This window comes from Bufo bufo, chromosome 10 (genome assembly GCF_905171765.1).
Source record: "Bufo bufo chromosome 10, aBufBuf1.1, whole genome shotgun sequence".
Classification (NCBI taxonomy): domain Eukaryota; kingdom Metazoa; phylum Chordata; class Amphibia; order Anura; family Bufonidae; genus Bufo; species Bufo bufo.
This window is the reverse complement of record NC_053398.1, coordinates 34,293,738-34,308,605: the sequence shown is the minus strand read 5'-3', so window position 1 is coordinate 34,308,605 and position 14,868 is coordinate 34,293,738. Positions and strand designations below refer to the sequence as shown.

Sequence of the window (14,868 nt, the reverse complement as noted above, 5' to 3'; positions counted from 1 at the left end):
TAAATACCCTGCTAAGGAAACATGGGCTAATAAGAGAGGATTCCCCTATCCAGGACCCTCATCTGCCAACCTTTCAGTCTGGAGGACCAGACATGGGAAGAATACAGGGACTACTCATTGAGACCAATGGGCATTGTGTAACACTTAAAGGGAACCCACCATCATGAAAATGCATTACAACTTCCAGGCAGCATGTTATAGAGTGAACAGGAGGAGCTGAGGAGACTGATATATATATATTTGAGGGAAAATATTCGGTATAACCTGTATTTTATTCATGTAAAGCGACACCAAACCCGGAAAAAAAACGCAAAAATACATTTAAAACATAGTGCACACAAAGCTATGTCTACATGGTGCTCCCCAAAGTGTAGGAGAGATCTGGCAGACAAAGAACTAATCCCCCCAGTTCTCTCAATCTTTGGCTACAGAACGGCTAAGTGTACAACATCACACACTCAACAGCAAGGTCAGGAAAAGGGCAGGTGTTAAGCCTTTGACACACTGAAATGTATGGATGTTTTTTTGTTGTTTTTTTAAGAGGATAAAAGCAGAGGTAAAATTTTATAATTATTTTTTTGTAATTGCAAATAGACAAATAGTAATAGACAAAAACTAAGCAGACTAAACCCAGCCTCCTCTTCCAAAATGTCCTAGCTTATGTGCTCTACCATCAAAGGGGGAAGAGGGAGGGGGAGAAGACATGGCTGCAGCCTGAGAAAACAATGCACTGCTTTTCTAGTTCATTTTTCAAGGTGTGCAATTGTGATATCTGACAAAACAAGAGCAAATATTAAGGAGATTATCTTACGTTTTGTTGGTTGCTCTTTGTTTGGATTCTGGGTTTAGTGACCTTTTACATTCCTGTGCATTTTGAGCTTTGGAGTCAAAGATGCAATCTATCAGTGATTGACAGCTGTGTGTGCACAGTCATCCAAGGAAGGCTGACAAATCACTGATAGGACTGCCCACTGGAATCCGAAGGAAGAAGAAGATCGGGGATTTAAATGAATAAAATACAAGTCATACATCAATCTGCTCAGCTCCTCCTGCTCTATAACATACATGTTCAACTTGACAGGTTCCCTTTAATTGTCCAGGTGGTGGTGCTTCAGAAAAATTGTATGCATGATGCCAGATTCCCCAACTAATTACAGCAAAACCTTGCCAGTAGGGAAGCTGCCTACCTAAAAAGAGGATGGCAAAAATGGACAATTCCTTGGAGGAAAGAAGCCTTATATTGGGATTGAATGTTGCTTAATTTTTCTCTAGCCTCAAAGGGGTATTTCCGTGTTAATGACTACATTTATTTATTTAGAGAATAATGCATTGAACAATTTTTAAATATACATCTACTTAAAATTTTGCTTGCAGACCTTTATTAGATCCGTAAGTAGCCTCTCCCTAAAGAAGGAAAATGGTACTGCTCATTTTAGTCCTGTAAAATGCTCCATAAGAGAGCTGGATAGGTCTAAACATGGCATCAGTCATGTAAGCCATCATGTGAATTTGCTTTCATTTAACTGTCCAGCAGGTATCTAACAGGTGAATAGCAGTCTACTGAAGAGCAGTATTATTACCTGCTGCAGCACCTCAACATCCTGTCTGTCAGAGTCTGTGGAGAAGCAGATCTTTATTTTTTTTTTTTTTTACACTAATCTTTATGAACATGACAACATCACCTAGAGACAGGCAGCCATTTTACCACATCACCTAGAGGCAGGTGGTCATGTAAATACACACAGTAATGTAAATACTGTAATAACCACAATAAAATCATGACTCCAACACTAGTCCTGATTACTTATCACATGAATGTTTCCTTTGTGATGACCCAACAAGTGTATGTCATGTAACATTACATAGTAACATAGTTTATAAGGCTGAAAAAAAGACATCTGGCCATCCAGTTCAGCTTGTTATCCTGCAACACGGCGGCTTACTGAATGTCAAGGATTATATGATGCGAAGAGTGTCACGTGACTGATGCCATGTTTCAGTTAGACCATGGATACATTACATAAGACTAATCCATGGGGTTATACCATTCTACTCCATATAAGGGTCCACTGCCTGATATAAGAAAGGTATGTATGCAAAATTTTACATACATGTATATTAGAAAATTGTAAAGGTACTTTCACACTAGTGTTATTCTTTTCCGGTATTGAAATCCGGTAAAGGGTCTCAATACCGGAAAAAAATGCATCAGTTTTGTCCCAATGCATTCTGAATGGAAAGCAATCCGTTCAGTATGCATCAGGATGTCTTCGGTTCCATCCCTTGTACGGTATCCCGGAACACTACCGCACTTGCCGGATCCAGCATTAATTTCCATTGAAATGTATTAATGCTGGATCTGGTACTAAGTGTTCCAGAAATTGCCGCATCGCCAGATCCGGTTTTCCGGTCTGCGCATGCGCAGTTCTTTCTAGCTTTGAAAAAAAATTTATACCGGATCGGTTATTTCGGATGATACCGGAAAGACTGATCCGGCATTTTCATACATAAGTCTAACGGATCCGGAAAAAAAAGATATCCGTTTGCATACGGATTTCCGGATCTGGCAGGCAGTTCTGGCAACGGAACTGCCTGCCGGATTCTAAGAACGCTGGTGTGAAAGTACCCCAATATTTCCTATTGTATAAACAAATATATAAAAAAAATAACTGGAATTCCCTTTTAAGAAAACCTAACAATAGAGATGGCATTGCGGTTCGCGGCAAAATTTGCACGTTCGCGATTTGCCGAACGGGCGAATATATGGCAAAACGGTGCCATATTCTTTTGCATTGCAACAAACTTTTAACCCATGACACATCCATTAGGTGGGACAGAACAGCCAATTGAGACGTTTCAGCACATGGACACCCCCCATCCTATCACAGAACCCGATCTGGCAGCCATTTTACATTCTGTGTTTTGACAGTGTAGGGAGAGGTTACTTTGTGGAGCAGGGACAGGCTGTTAGGGACACCAAACGCTAGCTAATAGGGCCACAAAAGTCCTTTTAAGGACTGGTATAGGTGTGCCATCGATAGGTGTGATATACTGAGGGGTATGATATACTTATAATATACTTTCTAACATAGAAAGTATATTATAGTGCATTTGTATTGTGCAGCAGTTGTGTGGGGTTCTGCTGCGAAACCACAGCTATATAGAGGGACAAGCGCTATTGGAGCAACTAATTGCAATGGGTGTGATATACCTGTTGCCCCCAAAAAACAGGGTGGTGTGATATAACTGTTGTAGTAAAAAAATTTTTATTGAGGGGTGTGATATACCTGCTTCCACAAAATACTGATTAAGGGGTTCGATATACCTGCTTTCACCAAATATTGATTGAGGCCTGCGAGATACCCGCTTCCACAAAATACTGATTAAGGGGATTGATATACCTGCTTCCAGCAAATTTGATTGAGGCCTGCGATATACCTGCTTCCACAAATACTGCTCTTCTCTAGGGACTTTGGCACAGGGTCATTTTGAAAATGCATGACAGTATAATTTCTACACTTGAGAAGATGACATAGTTTTGGTCACCCATGATGTTGCAAAAGTATTCTGTAAAATAATGGTTCTATGCAAGCATGTATCAAGTTCAGGGGTGTAGCTAAATGCTCATTGGCCCTGGCAAAAGGGTGCAGCTTGGGCCCCCCTTCCCTTAGTGTTTTGTGTCCGCAGGGATGGTAGGGGTCGGGCAGGTGCACCAGGCCGGAGCCTAAGTGGGAAGTTGGAGAAGGCGCATGCCATTACTTTAAAGGACGCACCAGAGTTGGCTGAATGGCTCATTCAGCCTTCCACTTCTGCACCCTCCTCACTCTCTGCTGTGTGCACCCCCAAAGACACCACCACCACAATAGCCCCTCCATTCGAGTCAGAGGAATTATTTTCCCATCCAGACCATACCGATGCACAGCCATTCTTGACATCGGATGAGGACGAGGAGGTAGCAACGTTCGCCACCCAGTGGTCTGACGACAGTACCCAGAACAGCCCAAGGAGGGAGGTTCCCGCTCTTGCTGCCTACTCTGAGATCTCAAATTGGTGGTGAAGGTGACGATGATGACGTGTTGATGGACGTCACATGGGTGCCCACAAGAGAGGAAGAGGAGGGGAGTTCAGAGGGAGAGACCGAGCAGCAGAGAAGGAGGCAGAGTTTGCAGGGCACAGGAGGCAAAAAGCAGACTGCAAATGTATCTGGAGCGAGCCATCCACCATGCACGGTCACTTCTGGCACTCCCAGGATGCCAGCATATGGCTCTGCAGTGTGGGCTTTTTTTAACGTGTCAGCTGCTGACAATAGTGTTGCAATCTACAGCCTGTGCTGTCAACGCATAAGTCACGGTAAGCCCAACACTCACCTAGGGATGACCACCTTAAGAAGGAACCTGGCCTCCCATCACAGAGCCCAGTGGGAGCAACGCTGTCAGAACCCACAAAGCCACACTCCCGGCGCTCCACGTCCTGTCTCTTCTCCTTCTCCTTCTCCTCCCATTTGTCCTCCACCTTCCACCGTGCCATCGTCGCGTTCATCTGGCAGAAGGCAGGCTTCCGGGGCACAAGTGTTCGAGCATAAAAAGTTGATGACGCCGGATAACCCTCTAGCCCAACGGCTGACCACTGGCTTGTTGGAACTGCTAGCCCGCCAACTACTGCCATATAAACTGGTGTACTCTGAGGCCTTTAGAAAATTTGTGACCATTGGCACACCGCAATGGAAGGTCCCCGGAAGGAAATATTTTTCCCAGAAGGGCATCCCTGAGCTATATGGCCACGTTCAGCGGCAAGTGAATATATTTCTGGCACACAGTGTCGGTGCCAAGATACATCTGACAATAGACACGTGGTCTATCAAACACGGGCAGGGAATGTACATAACTTTTACTGCCCACTGGGTGTAACCAGTGGCTCCCGTGTTTATTTGGTGTTACCGCCACAGATTGCATGCAGGCCTGCCTCTTATTCTCCTCCTCCTCCTCCTCCTACTCCATCCTCCGTCTCCTCCTCGGTTGACTCCTCCTTTTCCACTGCTACCGCCTCTTCAGCTGCACCCCCCAATCTCCCCAGAACCTATTCGGCGTGCCAGGTGAGACGTTGCCATGCTGTGCTGCGGCTGTTGTGCCTGGAAGCCAAGAGCCACACCGGTCCTGCACTGCTTTCAGCTCTGCGGTCACAGGCCGATCAGTGGCTAACCCCACTCAATTTGACGGTTGGTAAAGTGGTGTGTGACAACAGTGCCAATCTGCTGAGCGTACTAAAACAGGGCGAAATGACACACGTGCCGTGTATGGCACACGTCCTGAACTTAGTCGTGCAGCGATTCATTGCCAAATACCCCAGGGTCCAGGACGTCTCACGGCAGGCCAGAAAAATCTGGCCATTTTAGAAGATCTTACACGCCCATGGCATCACTACCTACTAATGCATGACAGTATAATTTCTACACTTGAGAAGATGACATAGTTTTGGTCACCCATGATGTTGCAAAAGTATTCTGTAAAATAATGGTTCTATGCAAGCATGTATCAAGTTCAGGGGTGTAGCTAAATGCTCATTGGCCCTGGCAAAAGGGTGCAGCTTGGGCCCCCCTTCCCTTAGTGTTTTGTGTCCAGGGACAGGGAAGCACATAGCCTTAGTGCTGCCTGAGGCACAAATTGAAACAGCACCCCCCATGCCATATTCTTGACCTAACCCATTCCCTCCATCCAGAGGTGTAACTTGACCAGCATGCACTTTCTACAATACCGGTGTCTTCTTATGCGGCACAAGGGTCTTTGGGCCCCCTCAGGCTCCGGGGCCGGGTAGCAACTGCCACCTCTGCACCCCCCATAGCTACGCCCCTGATCAAGTTCAATGATCATGAATACCTCTGCTACTGTATATATTTTATGGCTACAAGTGGAAAAAACAAAGAACATATATTTGTAAATGGTCCACTCTTTTTAGGTTAGCGTCCTCATTGCGCGTGTTAAATGTTAATGCACATCAATGCGCTAGAATTGTGATGACTAACAACATGGAAGACAGGACCGAGGCTGTACCTGTCTCAACGCCTGGTATACGGCTAGAATTGAACATTCTTTCATACTGGGAGGAGCACATGGGAATGGTATTATTAATCATAAGCTGAAAGGAAACATAAGGGATGAACACAAATGAGGAAAAAGGAATGGAAAATAATTATACCAGAACAGGCATAAAGTAAAATTCACATCCACGTAATACAAAAGAAACACAAGAAAGGACACAGATGAACCTAGGATGAAAATACCATTAAAGGAGAGAAATCGCCGAGCAAGGCGAGAAAGCATCAAGGTATCTGATGAAATATTAACAGTAGATATAATCAACCGGTTTGAGCTACGTATGTTAGGGTAGGCCAAGGAACTTAGCAGAAACAAGTGTATCCAGCACATCACCATGAATTACATAAAGCAAGTAAATAATTCAATCTAGTGCCGACACATCGAGCAGATGCCAGTTTCCATGGGTTTTCACCAAGGATTTGGAGGCTCTTTGGGTAAGGTTTTGAGAACCGGATTGATTTTTGGAAACAAACTGGTTGTCCTCTAGTCTCGAAGTCTTACAGATTGAGGTCTTTGAAAGTCATCAGAGCCATCACAACCGGGAAATCTCACAGCTAATATTTGATAGATAGCAGGGATGGGTTACGTTGGGGCAGGGGGCCGCTCTTACCTGTCTCTTCTCCGGGTATACGGGAAGTATTAAACATTCTTTCCCACTGAGCTGAACATAATGGAACTGTGGATCCCATCAGCTGAATCTAAACCGCATAACCAAATGGTGTGCCGAAGGCGTAATAAATAGAAATATCATAAAAAGGGATAAAATTCAATAAGGTCCAGCATTTTGTTTTCTTCTCAAAGAGGACCTGGCACTGCTTCTGACTTGTCTATTTTTGGTACCTATTTGTGTTGCTAAGAAAATAACAATTCTGGAGCATCTTTTCTCATTACTCTGTGTTGTGTCATTCCTTTGTTATTCCACACAGAAATTTCAGAATAAATTGACAACTGGATGATGCCATTCCCTTTGTCATAAGGATATGGCCCAATACGGTTTGATATGGTCAGTGTTTCATACTGTGCAGGGACAAACCTCCAACTGGTACCACTCAGTTGTCAATTTATTTATACACCTCTTGTAGCCATAACGGAGGAATGAGAAAAGTGGAGAAAAGGGGAACTAATCCTTCGGCGCTGCCAGCATACAGAGGAGTCTTCAAGGTAAGTATCGGTATCCTTTATTTATTAAAGAAATAAATAAAAAAATACCAATACTTACCTTGAAGACTCCTCTGAAGGCTGGCAGCGCCGAAGGATTGGTTCCCCTTTTCTCCACTTTTCTCTTCTCCAATTTTTCCTGGTGCTCGTAGAATCGAGACAAGAAGGGACCAAGGCAGCAGCACAGCACACCCTGACACTGGTGGGGCTATATACCAGCAAGGCGCTCATAGCTGTTGTGACTCCTCAGCCTCCGGTAAGCACAATAGGCACCATTTATTTGTACACTCACCCAGACGATACCACACAAGGCGGTGTTTTTTGTTTTTCCTGCTTTTTCTATATACATAACAGAGGAATGGCAGAACAGAGAGTTCTTAGAAAAGATCCAGAATTACTTCTTAGCCAGTACAATTATTTACTAAAATGGACATGGTCAGGAGAGGTGACAGTTTCTCTTTAAAAAGCACCTCTCAGCAGGATCAACCTTATTAATCCAGGCATACTGCCTGGTAGGGTTGATCCTGCTAATTAAAATGATACTTGTCTTGTGTAAATTGTTTGTGGCATTCCCGTTTAAAAAAAAATATTATTTTTCTATTTAGCCCCCTCAAAGCACCTCAGGTTTTCAGTCCTGGCCACGCACTTCAATAAACAAGAAGAGTCTTTTTTTTGTCAGGAACGCCAAAACCGATTTTCACAAGAAGCATCATTTTAAGCAGCAGGATCAACCCTACTAGCATAACCGCTTTAATAGGGTTGTTCATGGTGACGGGTTTTTATATACTTTCAGTAAGAACCATTAATAATCAGTTCACTTCGTCTTCAGTGGGTTCTCCAGGCTTATATAAATAAAGTTATGAGTTGCAAGAATTTTGTTGCCCAATTTGAGTTTCGTCATGTCACAATTAGGGTTATGATTCCTGGCCAGTAGGATGTATTAATAGACTGTGTTTGACAAGTCATCAAACATTTGCGTAGACATCCATTTGTTGCTGTTGCTACCTATTGGTAGGTCTAGGGATATATTTGGTGTAGACATTGGGAGTCTAAAATTTCTGTTATCCTACATGGGTCAAATAACTTTATTTATAAAAGCCCAGATAACGCCTCATCCATGATCTGTCCATCGTGACAATCACTTCCATATAAGAACCACAGTTCAGGTGTATACACAGTATGGCACCCACTGCTTTAATGGAGTTCTTCAGGAACACACATTTATAAGAGACTCTTGATAACAATTTGGTCCTTAAACCCTAACCTTGGGATTGTGGGGTGTGGGTAGGGGAAGATCTTGAGGCCAAAAAGGATTACGGTATATTAAACGCTATGTACACCTTTAGAGGCAATTTTTGTTTATAATTGCATTTTACTCATTTTTGGCTAAAAGTCATATTTTCAATTGGCCTTTATTAAAAATATTGAGCCATTCTGTCACAAAGGGTTAACTGTTTTTCTAGCTGGGTGCATCCTACTTTTACCTTGTGCCTGTCATCTAATTACCCTTATCTGTAAACTACTAAGAGGTCATAAACACTTGTAAGATAAGGATTGAGCTTTGATGAGTGTTTAGGTTGATGTGAGAGAGCAGAGATTAGGAGTCCTTCTGCTCCCCAGATGACTGAGAAGACAAAAAATTCACAAGCTGCTACTACAGCATCTCAGTCCTGTACAATGGAATAATAAAAAAAAGTCCCCAAAGGTGTACATAGCCTTTAAGTTATTTAAAATACATATCAAACATCTTTACAGCTTCAGGTATGTAAACCCTTCACAAGCAAACAGCAGGTTATACAATATTAACATCATAGTGTGAAGCTCCTGGGCCTCTCTCTTAAAAAAATAAAATAAATCTCGTGTGGTTTAAAAGGAACCTGTTAGGACGGAGCTTCATGCTGCCCCGACACCATGAAATATAGACAGGCTCCCTGGTTACAACCATCCATGCTTCTACTTCTCAGCAAAGAAAGCCTACATGCAGGTATATTGAGAAAGGGTCAATTTAACTCTAACCTTCCCAATTATTTCAGAACCTGTATAGCTCTAGAAACTCAAAGTAGTAGGTCCATGCTGGCCAAACCTGGTGCAGCATAAAATACCAACAGTCTCCCTGATTTCAAACAACTTTGCTTAAAATGGGCTGAAACAAGCATTAGAGACGTAGGAGAGGCTCTATCCTAGGCTTCGGTTGATTGACAGATCTCTCCCTGCTGACAAATCGGAAGAGATCTGTCAGTCAACTTGAGCTGGGTTTACTTTGCAGCTTTTCATATAACAAATGAACCAAAAATAGAGAACAGTTTGGGGGCAGCTTCCTGCTCGCTCCTTCAAACTTGGCTCCAGTTGACTAACAGATCTCTTCCTATTTGTAAGAGCTGTCAATCCACTGAAGCCTAGGAGGGAGCCTCTCTCCCGTGTCTCTCCTCCACATTTCAGCTGGTTTTAAACATAGCTGTTTGTAACCGGGGAGCCTATTGGTATTTCATGCTGCCCATAGTTTGACCAGCATGAAGCTCCTGACAGGTTCCTATTAATATACAGTAAGTCACTAGTGATATTCAGGTTCTGATGAAATAATTGGAAAGGCTAGAGTTAAGGAAGGTTTAGATGGGCCGATAGAGCGGCCTATTGTCGGGATGAACAGTCAGCTGCTTGTTCAGTGAAGGAGACCACTGCATTTACATGCAGCGATCTCCTTCACTGTATGAGGACAAGGGATCACTCGTCCCCATACAGAATCATTGTTTCTGGGCAGCAGATCACAGTTTAGACAGCATGATCTGCTGCCCAGGAACGATGATTGAAGTGTCTACACGAATGACAGCATCACGATGAATGAGCGTTTCGCTCGTTCATCGGGTGATCGATCGGCAGCACATTTAGATGGCCAGATTATCGGAAATGGTCATTCCCGATAATCTGGACGATTATTGGTTCGTCTAAATCCACCTTTAAATTAACTCTTTCTCAATCCACTTGCATGTAGTCTATCTATTCTGAGAGGTAGAAAGAAAATTCTGACAGAACAGAGGGGGAAATGCTGAGCTTAACGATACGTACTTTTCTATTATATATTTTGTTTTTATTTTCATTTTTCTTTTTTATTTAATGTTCATGTTTCATTTAATTAAATGCTGCCAGGACTAAGACTGCTTTCCTGACCCACACACTGCTGACTGACAGCTTTTCTTGTGTTAGCTTATTTACAGGGACAGCTGTCAATCATTGTGTGGGGGTGGGGGAAGCAGGACTCACAAGCTTCATCTAGGAGTCCTGGCAGTTAAATGGCTTTTTACATGAAAATACAGAAGCAAATCATAGAAAAATATACATCCCTGAGATCAGCATCTATACTCCACCGGGAGGAAGCAAGGCAGGGACAGAAGAGATCCACTTTAAAGTGAATCTAAAATGTTTTAAACTATTTTTAATATTAGTTTTTTATGTAGAATTTATTTCCGTTGTGCATAGTTTTACAGTATACGCTGGAAATTATCATTTTGGCCTCCAAGGCTATATACAAGTGAATTCACATTACACCTTTAATCTCTACTATTCTAAAAAATAAAAAAAAACATGTTGTTATGTCAGGGAATAGTAGGAGTAGTAGTTCCACAAAAGATTTAGAGCAACAGATTGGAAACTACTGGTATATGTGTCAGGTGAGAAATAATGGCTTATCTTCACAATCTTTCTCAGTGTTTTTGTTTTTTAAGAACATGAAGGAATGTTTCCTTAAAGTTAAAACAAGGGAAATCCCCGCTGGTTGAAAACAAAACATACCGGTTTAATTTCCTCCCTGTCCAGTTTTCTCCGGTAGAGCAGAAGTGCATGGATCGCATTGCCAGCTCTGGCTGCTTGCACTGTGGTTGGCAAGACATAAAGGTAATCCTGGGAGGTAAAGAAAACATGTCCTATTAATCACGGCTCGGACTAAAGGGGTTGTTAGAATAAAACAAAACATGGTTGCTTCATTCAAAAACATCGTCATGCTTGTTCGAAGGTCATGTGTCCGTTTCTCAGGAAATAAAAAAAAAGCTATGTTGGCCAACCCCTTTAATGGAACGTTTTGAGTCAAGGAAATACTTTGACAATCCTTCCATTCTTTCCCAGTGATGAAGTGTGAAAATAAGTGTTGCAATGAGTTAAAGCTATACCAAAGTTATCATCCTCTTCTATGCAAAAACACAAAATCAGGGAAGTCCATGGAAATCATACAGCACCACAAAAAAAATCTCAGGATAAGCTCCACCACTCACTGAGAGCTTTGCCCAATGTGCTATTATTTAATATAAATCTCATCCATGATTGTCCACCATATTTCTGTCATGTAGCTTTCCTTCACACAGTTACGTCTTAAAATTTTGGCTACCTGCCACCACTAGGAGGAGCACTCCTCAAAGTTTGGCAGTAAACTCCCTCTAGTAGTGCCTGTAGACCAATGCTGTGACAGAGTGGAGGAACGCGAGTGAAGCAGTTTTCAATTTTGGGATCTTCAAGGTCCAATGTACCTGAAGGCTGTAATGGGGACCAACATATATGTTCTGAAAGAAGGGGTCCTGGCACATGGTAAATTTGGAGGGCAACTTAATCATCTAAATTAATACAAATGACTTGTTTAAAAGGGGCTTTCCAATAACAGATCATGGTGGTCTGAAACCCAGCACCCACATAATCAGCTATTTTGGGCAGCTGCCAGCACTAGAACCTATATGGTGTATGGAGCTGGAAGCAGAAGGGTCTGTCCGCTATGTAATTTAAGGCACCGAAGTAGTACAGCTCAGCTCCTAACCACTTGAATTGGAGCTGAGCTTTAGCACCCCGACACAGCCACTGCACAATGGATGGAGTCTTCTACTTCCAACTCTATACTCTGTATAGTTTGCAATGCCGGAGGCTGCTCAAAATAGGTAGTCAGTATGGGTATAGGGTGTCAAACCTCCACCAATTTGATAATGATGACATCATGAGGAGAACACATTGAAGAACTGAAGAAAAAGGGCTCCGAGGATGGTGTGCTTCCCAAACAATACTCCACCTGTTTCAATGAAGATAAAGGAACATCCATCTTTATTCGATACAGAGTATCACCATTTAAAGTCCAATCGACTGCGTTTTGGGGTTTAAACCCCATCACCCGGTCAAATGGACAGGAACATCTATCTTTATTCAACACAGCATATCACCATTTAAAGTCCAATCGACAACGCATTTCTGGGTTTAAACCCCATCACCCGGTCAAATGGACTATGTTAGTCCTGACAACCTCTTTAACATCTAGCTGATGTCATACAGGGAAACAGTGAAGGGCGTGTATATCATAAAATAAGGTGAGCTACGCTATGTCCCAACTGTGTACTGGTTCATTGTACTTTGGAAAAGTTTTATCACATCCTTCTAGTAATAGTACAAGAAAGGAGATAAGAAAAAATCCATGTAATAGATAATAACATTTTCCAATTAATTGTAAAATTAACCTTGGCAAAAGCAATATTTATTCAGGAAATGAAAATGATCATAAAAGGCTATGCAGCAAGACGGATTGGAATTGCTCCAGCAGACAGTTGATCACGACAGGTCAGTTTTCAGAAACCCCCGGTGATCACCTATTATGCCGCTGACCATACGTTCTCTCCCTACAGCAGCCACTGCTGGTGAAATGTAGTATTACATGCCGACCATTTAAAGGAGTTATCCCATGAACAGTATGTATCACCTATTGGCAGGGTAGGTGATAAATGTTAGATCAATGGAATCAATGGAGGTCCAACCATTGGGCTCCTGAGGGCCCTGACTGACTAGAGCGATGGTGTCCATGTCAGTCCACTGCTCTATTTACTCAGTAAAATGTGTAATTGCCTTTTTATATACTGCTCCTAAAATGTGGTTTAAGAAGCATTTTTGCTAAAAGGTGGTGTCCATCTTTCACTAAATGAAGGTATAACCTCAGGGTAGGCCATCACTAGATGATCAGCAGGAGTCCGACAACCCACACCACAAAAAATCCTTTCCCAAAAGTCGGTGTTGGAACTATACAGCTCCATCAACTATGTAGTGGCCATAGCTCCCATCCAGTACTGTAGGAATGAGCTCCCTCTTCTACAAGGTTGATGGAGCTGTGGAGTTCTGCTGCCGACTTCTGGTAGCCGACCCACACCCAAACAGCTGGTCGTAACGGTGCAGGGTGTCAGACCCTCACTAATCCGCTAGTGATGGTCTATCCTATAAAAATGTAAGTGTGTAGGGGACAGAGGGTATGTATGACACTATACAGTATACTGTATTATGGATCTGTATGCACTCTGAGCGCTGTCATATTGTCCTTGTATGAGGCACCATACTCGCCCCTAGAAGCAATGCTTACGATCTCCATATTACACCATGCTGTTGAGCATGCCACAATCATTTACCTCATTCATTCATATGGATTATTCTACAGTATGGGCCTATAACAGACTAAGGTGCCCCACATTATACATTTTTACTATGCATATTTGTAATGTAGACCTCATTTAGTTTGTGTAGAGCATTAGAATAGCAATTGCTTGAATAACTCCATGCAGCGACATGTTGGGAGCTCCACTGTCATCTTCCTCTCTATTGACCTCTAGAACATTATTTTGTATAGATATAATTGTCGTAAAAAGTTTTCTCCTTGACGGGAAAGCCATTATTAGACTTACCATTGCATAGTAATTACTGTTGACCATGATTGGCCCGCGACCCCTGAGGTAGATGTATTCTTCCCACCAGTCGCTGACCTGGAACCACAAAGGTACTTGAGTTAACTCATTGAAACATGCACCATATTTATCACTCTCATATTTTTCTCAACCTGTTCTTTTTAAACCAAGTTTCTAGGCATTTACCATATTTCAACATTTGTCATATGTTCATGTACAGACAGGTTTCCCTGCAGTTCATAATGTTATACATTTATTGAATAGCTATACCAGATAATACCATTCTCTTAGGTAAGGATGTATAGAGGAGAACCCATAAAAAAAAAAAAATTGAAATTGGACCGTTCCTGGTAATGCCACTGCAAACCCTCCCACCGAGGGCCGGGTTCTTGTTTGCACCACCATCACTTGGGCAGATTCCATGCTCCCTGTATCTCACCATCCAATAGAAAAACAAAGTATGGAACCCACTTGCCACAGGACTCACCCTGGTCCAACGGTACGTTTACCTAAGCCAATGTGGAACAACCCATTCTCTAAATGAGAACTTGCAGGCAACCAGCTGACCACCTGCAGTCTGAGGATACGGCCACACAGAGTTTTTTGGACAAGGTTTTGAGGAAGATCTCCTTGCAGGATTTTGAGCCAAGGCCAGAAGTGGATGTACCAGGAAAAATAAGTCCTTCCTTTATATTTCTGATTCCTTTCGAATCCACTTCTGACTTTGGCAAAAAATCCTGAAGGCCAATCTGCCTCAAAACCTGGTCCAAAACACTGTGTTGTCGTACCATGAGAGCTGAAACCTGTGATGACCAGCTGTAATCGCCAGCAAAGCTGCATTCACCCATTTGTTAAAATCATTGCCATGTAATGCATTCATGCTTAGTCCTCAAGGACAAGAGCTTCTCTTTGACAAGGTTCTTTGCTCTAAG

At 42.6% G+C, this 14,868-nt stretch overlaps 1 protein-coding gene across 2 annotated transcripts in view; it reads right to left on the bottom strand.

Annotated features, from left to right (window-relative positions):
- The window catches only part of CPT1A (carnitine palmitoyltransferase 1A), a 57,688-nt gene that overhangs the window by 16,523 nt on the left and 26,297 nt on the right, over positions 1-14,868 (bottom strand). Inside the window, exons 7-9 of one of the 2 annotated variants that reach the window (XM_040409541.1) lie at positions 13,937-14,014; positions 11,037-11,144; positions 6,703-6,790 (exon numbers count right to left, since the gene is read on the bottom strand). In XM_040409541.1, coding sequence (XP_040265475.1) covers positions 6,703-6,790; positions 11,037-11,144; positions 13,937-14,014 — 274 coding nt within the window. Of the gene's footprint in view, positions 1-6,047; positions 6,133-6,702; positions 6,791-11,036; positions 11,145-13,936; positions 14,015-14,868 lie in introns of both variants that reach the window. The other variant, XM_040409542.1, reaches the window with a different exon arrangement.